Source organism: Rhinatrema bivittatum, chromosome 8 (assembly GCF_901001135.1).
Source record: "Rhinatrema bivittatum chromosome 8, aRhiBiv1.1, whole genome shotgun sequence".
Lineage (NCBI taxonomy): Eukaryota > Metazoa > Chordata > Amphibia > Gymnophiona > Rhinatrematidae > Rhinatrema > Rhinatrema bivittatum.
Window position 1 is genome coordinate 260,845,086 of NC_042622.1, and position 17,262 is coordinate 260,862,347.

A 17,262-nucleotide genomic window follows, 5' to 3' on the forward strand; every position below is an offset into this window, starting at 1 on the left:
CGCTAAAATCCGGGATCGGCGCGCGCAAGGCTATCGATTCTGTATAGCTGGCACACGCCGAGCTGCGCAGCCTACCTCCGTTCCCTCTGAGGCCGCTCCGAAATCGGAGCGGCCTCAGAGGGAACTTTCTTTTGCCCTCCCCTCACCTTCCCCTCCCTAACCCACCTGCCCGGCCCTGTCTAAACCCCCCCCCTTACCTTTGTTGGGGGATTTATGCCTCCCGGAGCCCTGCTCGCCTAAATCCGCCCGGATTTAGGCGAGCAGGGCTCTGAAAATCCGCCCCAAGGTGTACAAGTGTGCACCCCCTTGCGCGCGCCGACCCTGGATTTTATAACATGCTCGCGGATGCGCGTGCATGTTATAAAATCGGGCGTAGATTTGTGTGTGCAGAGTTGCGCGCACAAATCTTCACCCGCGCGTAGGTATTAAAATTTTGCCCTTTATGCTTCCATTGTAGTATATGTGCAGTTGTGATAGAAACTGTGCCAGAAACTCATGCCCTGCTCCAGGCACAGACTTTTAGGGTTCAAGGGGATGGTATGGGGTAGTGTGAGGGATGCGCTGCTGCAATGTAAGACCATGGGGCAATGGGAAGATCTAGGAGCAGCTGAATATTCAATATTGACTCAAACAAGGGCGGAGCTTGGGGGGGGCACCTAAGGACACTGGTTCAGTTTTAACATTTAGGAGGGGATGTGAGGTGGGAGCTGTCCAGCCTGACAGGTCTATCAATTAAATTTGGTGGTCTCTTTACTTCTTTTTCTAAAATTTCCCGGCGCTACTTAACCCTATGTCTTTTGAAGCTATCTGGTTAAGTAGGAAGTTATTTGGTCACACAATAGACCTGCTCTGAAGCAAGTCTAATGGTATCTAAATAAATAAATAAATAAATAAATAAATCTAGCTAACATTCAATTCTTTTTTTCTCAAAATAATTTTTATTGGGATAAAACATGAACAGGCAGTAACTCCCGCACTGCAGCAGGCCCAACCAGTATACTTAGAAACCAGTACAGCGCACAATTATGCAATTCAATAACAACAGCTGAAGCCTCCATCCCATCTTATTGTCATTTTCCCCCACCAACCCTTTCCTAACCATACTTCGGCACTTTCAACCCACTCATCCCCACACGCACCGCACTCCATTCGTACCCCCACACACTGCCCCATCCCCCCTTCCCCCCTACCTAGACCTGGGATTATGCCAATCAGATTCATAGCCACCGGCACGGAGCCCATCTTGAACCGCTGCCAGCAACAAGAGGACACAGGCCTGCCAGCAGGCCCGGTACTGTATGTCAGGCTTCCTCTTGCCCAGTACAAAGTGTTCAAAACATAGGTTCGACTTTTATTGTTCACAAGAACAACTCTGATACTATTTTTACGTTACTATTCTTTATTATATATCATTCAAAGCAATGGGGGCTCGTCCGGGATTTGAACCCGGGACCTCTATATATATATATATATATATAGACGGGAGGCCCAGGACTATGCGTTCAAGTTGAAGAAACGAGGCCAGTCGGTGGGCTCAGGCCAGAACAGATGGGGGCGCATCTGGGGCCGCCCAGTCTCAGAGGATCACGCGGCACGCCAAAAGGATGACCACTCTGCCTAATTTGTCTTTTGAGCGAGAGATCTCAGTGGAGCAGGCCTGCGGACTAGACAGCAGAAATTGGCCAGTGTCAGGCAGCGGGACAGCGGTACACTGCAAGATGACATCGGCTACCGATCTCCAAAAACCGGTCAGGGTCTGGCAGCGAAAAAGGCGGTGCAGAAGCGTGCCCTCCTTGATCCCGCACGTTATACAAAGAGCAGAATCCGTACACCCCATCTGGAAACGACGGACATCAGTACAATAAATACGGTGCAAGATTTTAAACTGTAATTCCTGAAGACCTATATCTGGGATCTGCCTGTGTACCTCTGTAAAACACTGCTCCAAGTATTTAGCCGTAAGGGACATGGCTAGTATACCTCATACTAGGTAGGTATTAATACCGTTATATGAGACCCACCTAGCTACTCGAGGTGAGGTTTAGGTATTAATGTAGGGGTTAATGGCCATTTTGACATTCAGAGTGCGATGTACAAACAGAACAGTGCACTCTTGTGAAGATTTGATGACCTTCGGAATGAGGAAACTCACCCAAAGATGAGATTTGTGCAATGTTCTCTCAACCTAGCTTGATGTTACCCAGGTAGAGAGTCCATCAGTTAGGTTGAGAGAACATTGCACAAATCTCATCTTTGGGTGAGTTTCCTCACTCCAAAGGTCATCAAATCTTCACAAGAGTGCACTGTTCTGTTCGTACGTTGCACTCTGAATGTCAAAGTGGCCCTTAACCCCTACACTAATACCTAAACCTCACCTCAAGAAGTTAGGTGGGCCTCATATAGAGGTATAAATACCTACCTAGTATGAGGGCTTTCTAGCTAGGCTCTCTCTCTTTCCCCCCCCCCCCCCCCCCCACGTGGTTGTAGGTAGGAAATATAACAATTCTGGCACTTATCGTAAAGTGTGAAAAAGTTATCGCAGTTTGCGCTAACATAGCGCACTTTGCGATAAACAGCCGATTACCATAAAACACGCCCCTTTTCCTATCGCATGCAATATTTACTGCATTTTGATAAATCCAGGCCTTAGCTGGATAACTTTACTTCTCCTCGAAATGCCTACAGAATACCTCTTTTTTTATCCAGCTAGAATCTAGTTGGACAAGTGGCTGAATGTTACAAAATTTGCCATTTAGATGGATAATTTGTGAACTGTCCATTTAATTCACTTTGAATACTCACCTCCCTGGTGACTCAGGGAGAACCACCACTTGACACAGGGAGTGAACAGCAATAAATCAAATCTACTTTTAAAGATTGGCCACTATCAGAGAACCGATGCTGGGCTTAATGAACCTTTGGTCTGGCCCAGCATAGCACTTCTTATGTTCTTATGAGGAAGTCCGTGTTTGAATATTTGGAACATTTTTTCTAATGGGAGGGACCGGGGGGGGGGGGGGCAGTTGAATCTAACCATCATACTTTTATTTTTAAATTAAACTTGAACAGGTTTGGGGGGGTTAGGGGGTTCAGTCCTGCAGGACAGATATTAAACATTTTGTCTGAGGGTTGGGGAATCGGCTTGAGGAATGTGTGGGACTTTGTTTTTGAAAGTGAATGATCACTTAACTGGCTATATTCTTTTGAATATAGCCAGTTAAGCTTAAAGTTATCTGGCTACTTGCAGCCAGATAACTTTTAATCTAACTGCCTATATTCAAACATAGCTGATTAGGTTTAAAATGTACCCAGAAGAAGTTAGCCAAATTACTTTAATTGTAGATATTTGGTGGGATGTTTATGCTGTCGAATATCTCAGATAACTTATCTGGCTAACTTTAGCCAGATACATTATCCATTTTAGGGTTGCTGGAATATTGGTCTCCGTGAGGTCCATAATCAGAAGCCATTTATACGGATAACATAATAGTCATCTGTCTAAATGGCTTACCTGGCTATCTTCAGCCCTTAACCAGCTAAATGCTAGCTGGCTAATAAGTTAGGAGGCTATAATTTAGCTGGATAAGTTAGGGGCGGTCCAGAAGTGTAACTGGGAGGAGTTGAGTTAGCTGGTTAAGTTAATCGACTAACTCCGATATTCAGAGTTAGCTGGATGACATAGATGACTAATAGGATCATTTATCAAAATGCTATAAGGTGTTTTCGCACCCGTTAAGGGCTTAACGGGTGCGAAAAGCGCCATTAACGCATGCGATAGCACCATATCATGTGCTGCGATGCAAATCCGAAAAAGAGGAGGAGTTAGGGGCAGGAGTGGGCTGGGTTTACCATTTTGCAAAGCACTATTGCATGGCTTTAACGCCGATTTTAGCTACGCCATTTTCAGTAGTGTTAAGCCGTGCGATAGCTTGCGTTAAGGCTTTCTCACATTGTGTGATGTTTGTGACCATGCTGGTTTTTGTTGTTTTGAAGGTTCCGGAGAGCCAGCCTAGCTATTGGGGAGAGAGAGAGACTAGCCATGATGCCCTTGGCCCTACATAAGTATTAATATCTCTATGAGAGGCCCCCCTAGTAACTCAAGGTGAGGTTTAGGTATTAGGGTAGGGGGTTAGGGGCCACTTTGACATTCAAAGTGAGATGTCCGAACAGAACAGTGCTCTCTTGTGAAGATTTGATGTCCTTCGGATTGAAGAAACTCATTCAAAGATGAGATTTGTGCAATGTTCTCTCAACCTAGCTTGATGGACTCTCAACCTGGGTAACATCAAGCTAGGTTGAGAGAACATTGCACAAGTTTCATCTATGAGTGAGTTTCCTCAAGGTCATCAAATCTTCACAAGAGAGTACTGTTCTGTTCGTACATCTCACTTGGAATGTCAAAGTGGCCCCTAAACCTCTCCTCGAGTTACTAGGTGGGCCTCCCATAGAGATATCAATACCTATGTAGGGCAAGGGCATTATGGCTAGTCTGTCTCTCTCTCTGTGTCTCTCTCTCGCTTTCTCTCCCTCCCCCCCCCCCCCACCCCAAGTGGCCCTGATAGCTAGGCTGGCTCTCCAGGACCTTAAAACTACTAAACATGGTCCCCCCAGTGATGGTATGTAGGAAATACCACAATTCTTGCACTTATCTCAAAGCCATTTATACGGATAACATAATTAAAATAGCCGGCTATATTCAATAGTATGGCTGCAGTATTGACTATGCTTCCAAAGTTAGCCGGATAAGTTTATCCGGCTAACTTTGCTATCCAGACTGTATCTGAATATAGACCTCAGTGTGTTTTCCTTTGAAACACAATCTATATGTTGACGTGTTTCAGGCTAGGTTCTGACCAAGGTGAATGGATTATTATGTGACTATTTAATTTGAAGAGCACACAGAAAGCTATAGGGGCTTGCTAATAGGATCAGCCAGCTAAGATACTCCTCTGCATACAGCAAGCACGAGTTGCAGTCTCATTATTTCAGCATACACACCTTGCTCGCTCTTTGGACTCATTGTAGATCTTTGTCATGAGGTGGTCTCTTTCATCCATGAAGTTATTGTGCAGCTCTTCTACCTTCCTGCAAAATAAAGACAGATTCTATCACTGCCTACCTGGCAAGTTTAGGAGTTAGGCATTGTCCAAGTCTATCACCCAAAGATTAATTGTGCATTACAGTCAGCAGCTTTCCTTTCCACCTCTTGAAACAAGATTAAGAACATAAGAACATGCCATACTGGGTCAGACCAAGGGTCCATCAAGCCCAGCATCCTGTTTCCAACAGTGGCCAATCCAGGCCATAAGAACCTGGCAAGTACCCAAAAACTAAGTCTATTCCATGTTACCGTTGCTAGTAATAGCGGTGGTTATTATCTAAGTCAACTTAATTAATAGCAGGTAATGGACTTCTCCTCCAAGAACTTATCCAATCCTTTTTTAAACACAGCTACACTAACTGCACTAACCACATCCCCTGGCAACAAATTCCAGAGTTTGTGCGTTGAGTGAAAAAGAACTTTCTCCGATTAGTTTTAAATGTGCCACATGCTAACTTCATGGATTGCCCCCTAGTCTTTCTATTATCCGAAAGAGTAAAAAAGCCACTAGAATGCGATTCATACACACAAACAATGAAGATAATTTTTAAAAGAACAGAACTGCAGGTTGATCTGAGAGATGGTGTTTGGAGTTGTGTTGGATCATATATAGACTGTGTCTGCATGACCTGTTCCTCTGCCCATATGTGAAAGTACAAAACGGTCTACAAAGGGAAAGGAAATTCAATGGAGATTTCGAGCATGTGCTTTCCATTTTCCCATTAGTGTGTGGGAATACTTTCAAAAGAAAGAGCTGAAAATACCTAAACAAACAAAAAATAACCACATGGTGGGAAAAGGGAGCAGGAGTATCTGTGAAAGCAGTTCTTAATGGAATTCAAGCCAAGTCCAAATTGCCACTGCTAGGTGGATCATAAGGACAGCACATGATAAGCTGCTTTCAGCCTCCATTTATTTCTCTTCTAGGTTTTCCAATTTCAGCAGATTTGGTAAAATTTTCACGCTTGTCCTGTAGCAACTCCTTCTATTCCAGTACTGAGAACTCCTCTTAACTTCTCCACCAATGCTACTGCCCTGATGCATCCCCTGTTATTATAATACTGAGACCCACCCACAGCTTCGCCAGTACACCTCACTCCTACCTGCAGTATACTCTGCTACTCCAGTACTGAGATTTCCCCCATACAAATACAGCTCCAGCAATGCATCTCATTACTGCCTTGCAGCACCCCTTATTCCAGTAATGATCCCCTTCCATAGTTTCACCAAAGCACCTCACACCTATTCTGCAGCACTCCTTACTATTTCAATATTAAGCCCCACTCCCCCCAACAACTCTGCCAATGCACCTTAGTCCTCCTCTGTTACATCCCCTCTTATTCCAGTACTGAGCCCCGTACATACAGCTCTGCCACTACCTCAGCATGGCTCTTACATTCAATGAAAGGTTTTGAAAATATACTCGCCTGCTTGTCTGAGGCAACTACATTTTTTTCAGCTGGCATGCCTAGGAGCACGGGGAGATAGAATAAGTACCTATGGCCACAATCAGCGTACAGATGCAGGAACTGAGAGCACAGCAAAAGCTTCTTACGCCCCAGAAAGATAGAGACTAGGCCCTAGTGGAGGATGAAAGCAAAGTTGCTTACCTGTAGCAAGTGTTCTCCAAGGACAGCAGGACATTCAGTCCTCACACATGGATGATGTCAACTGATGGAGGCCAGGTTGGAACTTTACTGAAGCTCTATATTTTTAGAAATGCTCTACTGAGCATGTGCAGGACTTCTCATGTCAGTGGCGTGAGACCAGAGCCCCTCTCAGTTTGGTACTGGGAAACCAATTACTAGGGGAGGCAGATGGGACTGTCAAAACTATGTATCCTGCAGTCTTCATAGAACACCTGTTACAGATAAGGAACTTTGCTTTATCTAAGAACAAGTAGGAGTCTTCACACAGGGAATCTCTTAGCTACAGGCCATTAAGTAATTTTATTTTTACTAATTTTTTTTTTAGAGGCAACCTAAAAATCATAAGAATGGGCCCTGGGGAATTGGAGCTGGATTCTAAACCCCAAGTAAACCATGCAAGACAGATGACCAATCCTACTGTCACACTGGAAGTCCTTATCTAAACAGTAATAAGATGTGAATGTCTAGATGGAATTCCACATTGCAGATTTGCAGATCTCTTCCATGGAGGCTGATTACAGGGGGACTACTGTTGCCATGGTTCTCACATTATGAGCCTTGATATGCCCTTGCAAAGTCAGGCCTGCCTGGGTACAACAGAAAGAGATGCAAACTGGTATCCAATTAGATAGTGTGTATTTGGTTATGGTTATTCCAGGTCTAATAGGACCAAAAGAAACAAAAAGCTGGGTGGACTCTCCTTCAAGTGACTTATGTGCATAAAACTCTGTTTAATGTATGTAGGTGGCGCTTTGAAAATATTTCAGAGGTCAGTGCTCATAAAAAGTACATGTGTAACCTGGTTTCACATGTACTTTTATGTCCACCAAGGAGAGGTATTCTAGGGGAGCAGAGTTGGGACTTAACATGTACATGACCAGATTTTAAAAAGTATGCATGTAAATTGCTCCACATAAGTTTTACCCTGCTTAGAGCAGGTATAATTTTGTGTGAGTGTTGTGCTGTGTTGGCCGGAGGTAGACCCTTGGGCCGAGGTGAAGTTGGCGCTACCCTACGGGGCCCCACTGTCGGTAGGCGGAGTTGGCTGACCAACGGAGGCCGGCTGGAGCTTCACCAATACCAGTCCTCTTTCCCCGCAGGTTGAGCCCTTGGGTGCCGGGGCTGGCTGGAGTTAGATGGGCCTGAAGGCATCGGACGGAGTCAGCCAGGGGCCAGCAGTGGTAGGAGTCGCAGGTCTGATCTGGATGAGGCAGAGTCCCAGAGACCCGAGCGCCAAATGAAATGAGAGGCAGAAAGGAGGCGCTCGAGTAAAAACAGGCTGAAGCCTGAGAGGCCGAATCTAGACTAAATATAATAGAGGCGTTGTAGAACTAGCAGGAGTTAAGGCAGGCGGCTGGCAAGGTAGAACGGAGAGGCAAGGCAATGGTCAGGTCCACGAGATTATCAATAGCATAGTCAGGCAAAGCAGAGGTTGGGTCCAGGACTTGATCAGTAGCGTGGTCAGGCAAAGCAGAGGTCGGGTCCAAGACTTGATCAGTAGCGTGGTCAGGCAAGGCAGAGGTCGGGTCCAGGAGATAATCAGTAGCGTGGTCAGGCAAGGCAGAGGTTGGGTCCAGGACTTGATCAGTAGCGTGGTCAGGCAAAGCAGAGGTCAGATCCAGGACTTGATCAGTAGCGTGGTCAGGCAAAGCAGAGGTCGGGTCCAGGACTTGATCAGTAGCGTGGTCAGGCAAGGCAGAGGTCGGGTCCAGGACTTGATCAGTAGCGTGGTCAGGCAAAGCAGTGGTCGGGTCCAGGAGATAATCAGTAGCGTGGTAAGGCAAGGCAGAGGTCGGGTCCAGGAGATGATCAGTAGTGTGGTCAGGCAAAGCAGAGGTCGGGTCCAGGAGTCAATCCGTAGAGCAAGTAGAATAACACGGGAACTCAGGAACAAGGAGAACACCGGAACTTGGAAGAGGAACACAAACAAGACAGGAACCAGGAACACAAAGGAGTCACCAGGGAAGCAACAAAGTACACGACCAGTGTGGAGACCTGTTGCAAAGGCAACTAACTGTGGCTGGGCCCAGCCTTATATACCGGGACCCAGTGACGTCATCATCCGGGGCCATGGGTTAGTTTCCCGCCGCGGCCCCTTTAAAGGAACAGGAGGGGCACGGCGCCTGACGGTGGCGTCTCCCCGCGGAACATGGACACCTGTAGCTGAGGCAGGAGCATGAATGTCCGTAGCAGAGGCAAAAGCATTTGCACTCATAGCAAAGGCAGGAGCAATGGGACAGGTCCGAGGTCGCAGGCAGCGGCCCATGGCCACAGGAGAGACGGAGCCAGATGGTGGAGCAGGCAGCAGGGTGTAAGAGGGCCTGGCCGCAGGCCTGCCGCAGCCGGCACATGCAACAGTGAGGTAATATTTACATATACTTGACCAATTACTTGAGGATTTCAAAGTTAACTTATGCGCAAAAGTTTGCTTTGAAAATGATCGGTAGAGTCTGAGGAGTTATGTGAAGGTTGTGTGTGTAAAATTAGCATATATATGCATATATGCTATTTTATAAACCTCGAGAATATGCACATACTTGCTGTGTCATATGTAAATGTTAACAGGGAAAAAAGGGTCGTTTGGGGGCAGGTTCAGAAGTACACCGACAAGTTGCAATTTTGTAAGTGGTTTATTTATTTATTTATTTATTTATTTAGAGACTTTTATATACTGGTATTAGTAGGGGATATCAAACCGGTTTACATTCGAACAAATAGACTTGGAAAATACATGTGAACAGGGAATAGGAACTGGGAGGGGGGTAACAAAGTGCAGCGTGGAAATATAGATTAACAAAACAACGAGGTCCTTAACATAAGGAATGTATAATCACCATGTAGTATAATGTATATGTGTATACATTACCAGACTTGTCCGTAGTTTTTGGGCGGGAGATCTGGGTGAACTGCTGGATGTATGCAAATGGTATACCATGGAAAGTTTTGAAAGTTGGTCTCCCTGTTTACAATATACATAAAGACTGTACTGCTATGTGGGGTGTTTTAAAATTACCCTCCCTAAGGGCTTCAGTCCATCCAGATTGTATAAAGCTTGCTCACTTTTGTGCACACCTGACATTGGAAAGAATATTGGGAAAGACGATTAATTAAGGTGGAAATCTGACACTATCTTAGGTAGAAACTTAGGGACTGATTTTAAAAAGCATTTACATGCGTAAATCTGGGTTTTACGCATGTAAATGCACTTTACTCGAGTAAGTGGGCTTTTGAAAATTGCTACAATATATGCCATTGAATCGTCCATAGGATTTATTCGCATAAGTGCACTTTATGTGAGTAAATGGCTTTTGAAAATTGCTACAATAGTAGCTACATTTACGCATGTAACTCCTTTTGAAAATTACCCCCTTAGGAAACATGCACAGACTCACCCTATTATTAAAATACTTTGTATAATTCAGATAAATCACTAGTGCTTGGAGCTCACCGATTCTGAGTGCTAAAGTGACAACCATGAAAAATAAGACCTTGCAAGTCAGGTACATTAGCTTTCATCAGCTGGGATAGAACCACAATGAGATTCCATGACACAGCAAAAAGCTTGATGGTGTTGAAGGACTGATAGCAAAGGGTCATCCTTGAAACCAGACAACCAGAGGTTAACATTCTCTAGCTGTAAGTGGCAGGATAGTACAATAGAAGGGAATACAACATCAGGCTGAGCGAGGGAAGGTTTGGGAGGTACAGATGATCTTTTTCCTGTGTTAGCAGCAAGGGCTTGACTCACAGAGGAATTGGAAAATGGACTGACAATCAGATGAGATAGGAAAAACCACACCCTGACTAAGCTATGGTGGGATGATGAAGAAAAGCCTTGCCCAATCCTAGGGTACTTTTTGACTTTTCTTGCAACTAACCGCAGTTGTGGAAACATATACAGCATGTCTGCCTCCCACTTTAGCCAAGAAGCAATCAGAACAGACCTGGATTGCTCTGTAGGCTGGAACAAAATTTGTCAACATCCCTGCTGATTTCCAATGCAACAAATCTGAGGTAGATGGCTCCAAAGGCTGGACTATAGGTTGGAAGACCCTGAGGAGGCAATCCACTGAGTTGGAGACTCTGGGAGAGTCTGTTCCCTGAAGGGAGGCCTCACATCTAAGAGCCCATTCCCAGTTTGCTGAGATTCCTGGAAGAGGGTCACAAACCCTGTGACTCCTTACTTGTTTACAGTACCATAGTAACATAGTATTGATGGTAGAAAAAGACCAAATGGTCCATCTACCCAGCGGGTTTCCTGTGGTAGCAACTGTCGCTCCGAGCAGGTTACCCTCATGTTTCTAAGGGTAGTAACTGCCGCTCTGTGCAGGTTACCCCCAAGCCTTATATATTAACAAAATAATATTTTTACTGGCTGAGGAGCCTTCTTGAAAATTCAGACAATGCTGCTTGACTTGCTTTGCTTTTGAACTTGGACATAGAAGCAGCACTATGCTTTTCCCTTATGCCTGCGTATCTTAAGCCTATCACTTGATTTTTGGTTTCGATTAAAAGTCTCATTCCTTGCATGGATGAGAAAATGCTCTCAGCACAACTTGTAATGGCTCACAGCTCCAAGAGGTTTGATTGAAAAAAGCAATCCATTACTGAGTATGGTCCCTGAGGTGAGAGGAACCAGTGACACTTGCTATGGGAAAAACTCAAAAAGGGAGAACTCAGTCCAAGGAGAAGAGTGGCCCAGTTGTCCTGGCATTTGTTAACATAGGAACGAAGGAAAGTTTTGAGGGTATCTTGGTTTGATCTGCTTGCCCGTTAACTTGTGGGTGGTATGCTGTTTTGTAATCAAACTTGAGGCCAAAAAGTTTTGCAGAGAAAATTCCAGTATCTTGCAATGAACTGCACTCTTCTGCCTGAGAGTATATGTTTCGTTAGTCTATGTAGGAGGAAAATGTGGAAGACAAAGAGACTTGCCAGTTGTGGACAGAAGGAAGGCCAGCTAATAGGATGAAGTGTGCCATCTTGGAGAAACGATCACTTGCCACCCATATTACAGTGGCGTTGTTAGAGATGGGGAGGTCCATGATAAAAGTCTGTGGACAAGTGGGTCCAGGGTTACCTGAAAGCTGGCAACAGATGTATCAGCCCCCAGGGTCAGAAGACGAACCCAGCCTGCGAAAGAAGTGGAAGGGTAGATAAATCCCCATTCTAGATTTTCCTGAATGTAGGCAGACATGGCCTGGGTTTTTGGGAGAGATAGGGGTTACACCTGTCCATGTGGCCCCTAGGATGAATTCAATCCCACAGTTGTACGTGCAATAAGGAGGCAAAACTTCAGCATTCTTTTAGAGAGGACATCCTTGAAATCTGCATACTGAGGAGGAAGTCTTGGGAGTAAGGAGATGGTGACATCAATCCAATTACACAAACTTAACTTCATATAAGGACTATCTTTTGGTATACCAAAATTAAATTTAAAAAAAATAAAAAACAATAAATCTACTCCAAAATTACAACTTTGCGGAATCAGCCAGCTAAAAATCAAACAATAATACCACCCGCAAATTCCTCATCATTCTCTGTGATTAATTCAAATGTAATTTTAGCAGACCAATTTGCACTTTTTTATTGAGAAAATTAACAATATTAGAAATTCTATAATAGTTCTCTCAATGATAACAGATGATATGTTTTGTCTGGACAATCCTCCCTGCTCAGAATTTGAGATACTCACAGAAGTTTTCCTCAACTCCATTTCTGCAATGAACACTTCATCCTGTCCATTGAATCCATGCTCGACAATTCTACTAAAGTCAATTAAATGTGACACTGCTGACTTTATTACAAAATTGATTAACACATCTTTATTTGAAGGCTATGTCCCAGACTCTCTCAAAAATGCTGTTGTTCGCCCAATCATGAAGAAACAATATGCTAATTCTTCTATTTTCACGAATTAACATCCAATTTCATCTTTGTCTTATATAGCAAAAATTCTAGAAACCTGTGTACTAAAACAGCTTTCTTCATTCATCGATAACTATAATGTACTTGATCAATACCAATTCGGTTTTCGAAAGTTACATAATACCAAACTTCTACTGTTGTCCTCTTTCGACTCGATCAGATGGGGATTTGAACAAGGTACAGGCTTCATTACGGTATTACTAGACCTCTCCACAGCCTTTGACACGAAGGACCACAATATCTTAAGAAATTGTTTAAAAGCGAAAGGCTTAACAGGCAAAGTCCTCAATTGGTTTTTTTCATTTCTTTCTAATCGCAAGTTACAAGTTAAAGTAGAATCCCATTCTTCTTCATGGAAATCTATTACATCTGGAGTCTCTTAGGGTTCTGCGTTATTGGCGGTATTATTCAATATTTAACTAACTCCACTTTGCTGAATATTAGCAAGTTTCAACATTCATTACAGATTATACGCCGATGACATACAATTTTTCTTTCCAATCAAAACGACATGGTCTGAAACTGAACGATTTCTGTACCATTTGCTTTTGACAATACAAAATTGGCTATCATTTAATAAACTTGCACTCAATATTAAAAAAACAGAAATAATTTACCTCTCAAGATTTCCATCTGATTCTGCTCCATCAGAACTGTTGTTAAACAATCAATCAAACTTTCTAAAGTTGTCTGTAACCTTGGCATCCAAATTGATCAGTGTTGCAACCGTCCCTTCCAGATGGCTTCACTCCACCTACCTTTCTTTCTTTGCTCCTCCTCTTGCTGCGGATGGATGCCTGGATGGATGGACCTCTGGCATCCCCACTCAGGCTTGGGCGCTGCTCCCGCCATGCTCCACTAGTACCTTAGGGTGCATGCGCCGCGCGGCCCTCACTCTTTTTCCTACTTAGCGCGAACCTCAGGGGTGTCCCCCTGTGATGACGTCACGCAACCCGGATATTTAAAGCCTACAATGTTTGCTAGCCTTTGAGTTAGCAAGGGAATTCCTTACAGATGGGATTCGCTCTCCGTACCCAGCTACTCTGCCTCCAATCTTCCATTGGATTCAACGCTAACGGGGTACCCGGTCTTCGGGGGCCTCCCTTGCTTTTCAGGTCGCTATCAGGAAACTGGTACTCGCTCCTCGAGGGCCCATGTTCCCTGACTTACTGCCTGCTCAAACCGTCTCTTCTGCCTGGAAGGATTCGCTATCTTCAACACCAGTGAGTACTACCATCTTCACCTCAGAGCTGTTCCCTGGAACCAGGTACTCGCTCCTCGAGGGCCTGCCTCTGTTCCAGCCCTGGTGCCATCTCCTACGTGGAACCACTGTCAGGTCGATACAGTAAAGTGTGCTCCGTCGGAGCGCACTGTCAGCCTGCTCTGGACGCGTGTTTTCCCTTACCCCTTATTCAGTAAGGGGAGGAAAACACGCGGCCCACCCGCAGCACCTAATAGCGCCCTCAACATGCAAATGCAGGTTGATGGCCCTATTAGGTATGCGCGCGGGATCCAGTAAGTAAAATGTGCAGCCAAGCCGCACATTTTACTCTAAGAAATTAGCGCCGACCCAAAGGTCGGCGCTAATTTCTTCCGGCGCCAGGAAAGTGCACAGAAAAGCAGTAAAAACTGCTTTTCTGTGCACCCTCCGACTTAATATCATAGCGATATTAAGTCGGAGGTCCCCAAAAGTAAAAAAAAGTTAAAAAAAAAATAAAAAAATTTGAATTCAGCCCGCGGCTGTCGGGCCGAAAACCGGACGCTCAATTTTGCCGGCGTCCGGTTTCCGAGCCCGTGGCTGTCAGTGGGCTCGAGAACCGACGCCGGCAAAATTGAGCGTCGGCTGTCAAACCCGCTGACAGCCGCCGCTCCAGGCCAAAAGGAGGCGCTAGGGACGCGCTCGTGTCCCTAGCGCCTCCTTTCCCTCGTTTGCACCGCGTCGCCTAATTTGCATGCTGGATAGCTCGCACCGGCGAAGGGCCGGTGCGTACGCCGGGAGAGCGGGCGTTCGTCCGCTCTCCCGCGGTTTTACAGTATCGGGCTGTGTGTGAGTACATCACCTTCAAGCCTCTCAGCTCTCAGGGATCAGGTACTTGCTCCTCGAGGGCCTGCTCTCCCTATCCTGGGGTTCTCCATACCGGGGCTTGTGCATATTCCACTGTACTCATTATTCTCAGTTCTTTCCACTACAGCACTGCTACCAGAGGAGTCACTGTTCCAGCTCCTGACGGATAATAGCCCAGCCGGGCTATTTCTACTGCTCACCACTGCCACCTCTAGTGGCTTCATCACATTGTCTAATAAAAGATGAATCTCTGTGTTTGTGTGTCCTAAGGTGAGCCTGACCTGTTGCCCCTCATGGGACTTCCCTCCGTGGGCGTGGTCAGCTGCCAGTATCCAAGGAGGGTCCACCCAAACTTCACTAATTATAACAGATTGCTAACTCCATGGATCCGGCACAGCTAAATGCCTTACAGGCCATTCCAGGCCTGGCCCTACACACTACTGAACTACAAGATGCATTGGAGAAACTCACTTCAGCGTTTCATCAGCTACAAGCACAGAAGATGCAAGGCGCTACTTCTAGTAATGAAGGTCAGTTACCTGAAGTAACTATAAAGACTATGGTATCTCTGGCTGCTCCAGTTTGTTTCTCTGGAGAAAACCAATGTTGCATGCATTTTGCATTGCAGTCTGCACACTTCCCCACAGCCTACGCCAAGACTACTTATATTCTATCTTATCTTGATGGAAGGGCCTTGTCTTGGGCTTCACGCTGTGGGAACGTAAGGATTACACGAGGGGGTGCGACAGGGGGGTTTTCCCCTTTGTGCTCCCCTTCGTGCTAACCTTTGTGCTCCTTCTAATATTTTTTAATATTATTATTAAATATTATAATATTTTTAATATTATTATGCATTTTATGCAGGAAAATCGGTATAAAAAAACCTAAAAATAAATAAATAAATAAATAAATAAATATTGATGGATTTCTAGAATTATTTAAATCCATTTTTGATGATCCTGCCTGAGTGACTGTTGCTGGTTCTGAACTGGTGGACCTGAAGCAAGGCAACCGACCACTGGCTGATTTTGCAATAGAGTTCAAAACTCTTGCTACAGAATTATGCTGGGAACCTAGATGCCTGAAAACTCTCTTCTTCAGAGGTCTGAATAACCGCTTGAAGGACGAGCTTGCCACTCGTGAGACACCTGACTCGCTGGATGAACTAGTGGCTTTGGCTACTAGAATTGATTACCGGCTTCGTGATAATGTGAAAGAACTCAAGCCTACTAAAGGACCGGTTCAGAAGGAGACTCGTGCTATACTTGCACCTCAGGTGGTTCTAGCAGTACCTGTTGCCAGTGGAGAAGAACCGATGCAACTTGGTTGCAGTCATTTGATTCCAAAAGAGAGAAGACTTCGGAAGAGGCAAGGGTTATGTATGTACTGTGGACAAGCTGGTCACGATGTCCCAACATGCCCTATTCGTCCGGAAAAAGGATGGGCCTAAGTCCTGCAGGAGTACTATACTTAGGCCTTACCACGTCTTCTCCTCTGCTCTCTCTACCAGTCTCCCTGACTTGCGGACCGTCTACAATCCAAACTCTTGTCCTTGTGGATTCGGGGACAGGAGGCAACTTTATACTTTGACACCTAGTGGAACATTTGAGGATTCCCCTCGTTACTTTAGAAGCTCCACTACTCTTGTCATCCATCCATGGAGAGCCTTTGCCCAGTGATGTGACTCTTCGCACCGAACCAGTGACCCTTTGCACTGGAGCCATCCATACGGAGACAATATCCTTCTTTGTGTTAGAGAAGGCCATGCACCCTATCGTTCTGGGGTTACCCTGGTTGCAGTTGCATCACTCTCAATTCGACTGGTCCTCCTTGGAACTCTCCCGCTGGGCGCCTAGGTTGTCATGGCAGTTGCCTCAAGGGAATTTCTCCTGTTCTCTGCATGCCTACAACTCCAGTGATGGCAGAACTGCCGCCTCAATACGCATCGTTCAGTGATGTGTTTTCCAAAGAAGCTGCTGACATCCTCCCTCCACACAGATCTAATGACTGTGCCATTTGGCTGAAACCAAACACTGAACCTCCTAAAGGACGTGTCTATCCACTCTCTGCAATAGAGAATAAGGCTATGTCCGAATACATCGAGGAGAATTTACAGAAAGGTTTAATTAGACCTTCAAAGTCGCTAGCTGGCACAGGATTCTTCTTTGTGGGGAAGAAGGACGGAACCTTACGTCCTTGTATCGACTATCGAGGTCTGAATGAGATTACGATTAAAGACCGTTACCCCCTGCCTTTAATCTCAGAGCTGTTTGACCGGCTTCAGGGGGCCTAGATATTTTCGAAACTTGACCTGAAGGGGGCCTACAACTTTGTCCGGATTTGCAGTGATGACGAGTGGAAAACGGCTTTCAACACTCGAGATGGTCATTTTGAGTATTTAGTAATGCCCTTCGGCCTGTGCAACGCACCCGTGTGTTTCAGAACATGATCAATAACATTCTGCGGGATTTGTTGTACAAGAGTATCGTAGTGTACCTAGATGACATCCTGATATTTTCTCA

The 17,262-nt window shown here is 45.3% G+C and overlaps 1 protein-coding gene across 4 annotated transcripts in view; it reads right to left on the reverse strand.

Moving 5' to 3' along the window:
• DNAJC4 (DnaJ heat shock protein family (Hsp40) member C4) overlaps positions 1-17,262 on the reverse strand; it is a 301,306-nt gene that overhangs the window by 26,750 nt on the left and 257,294 nt on the right. For 2 of the 4 annotated variants that reach the window (XM_029614757.1, XM_029614760.1), the window contains one exon: positions 4,999-5,085. The exons of 1 other annotated variant lie outside the window; for it this stretch is intronic. In XM_029614757.1, coding sequence (XP_029470617.1) covers positions 4,999-5,085 — 87 coding nt within the window. Of the gene's footprint in view, positions 1-1,494; positions 1,838-4,998; positions 5,086-17,262 lie in introns of those variants that run through there. One more of the 4 variants, XM_029614758.1, reaches the window with a different exon arrangement.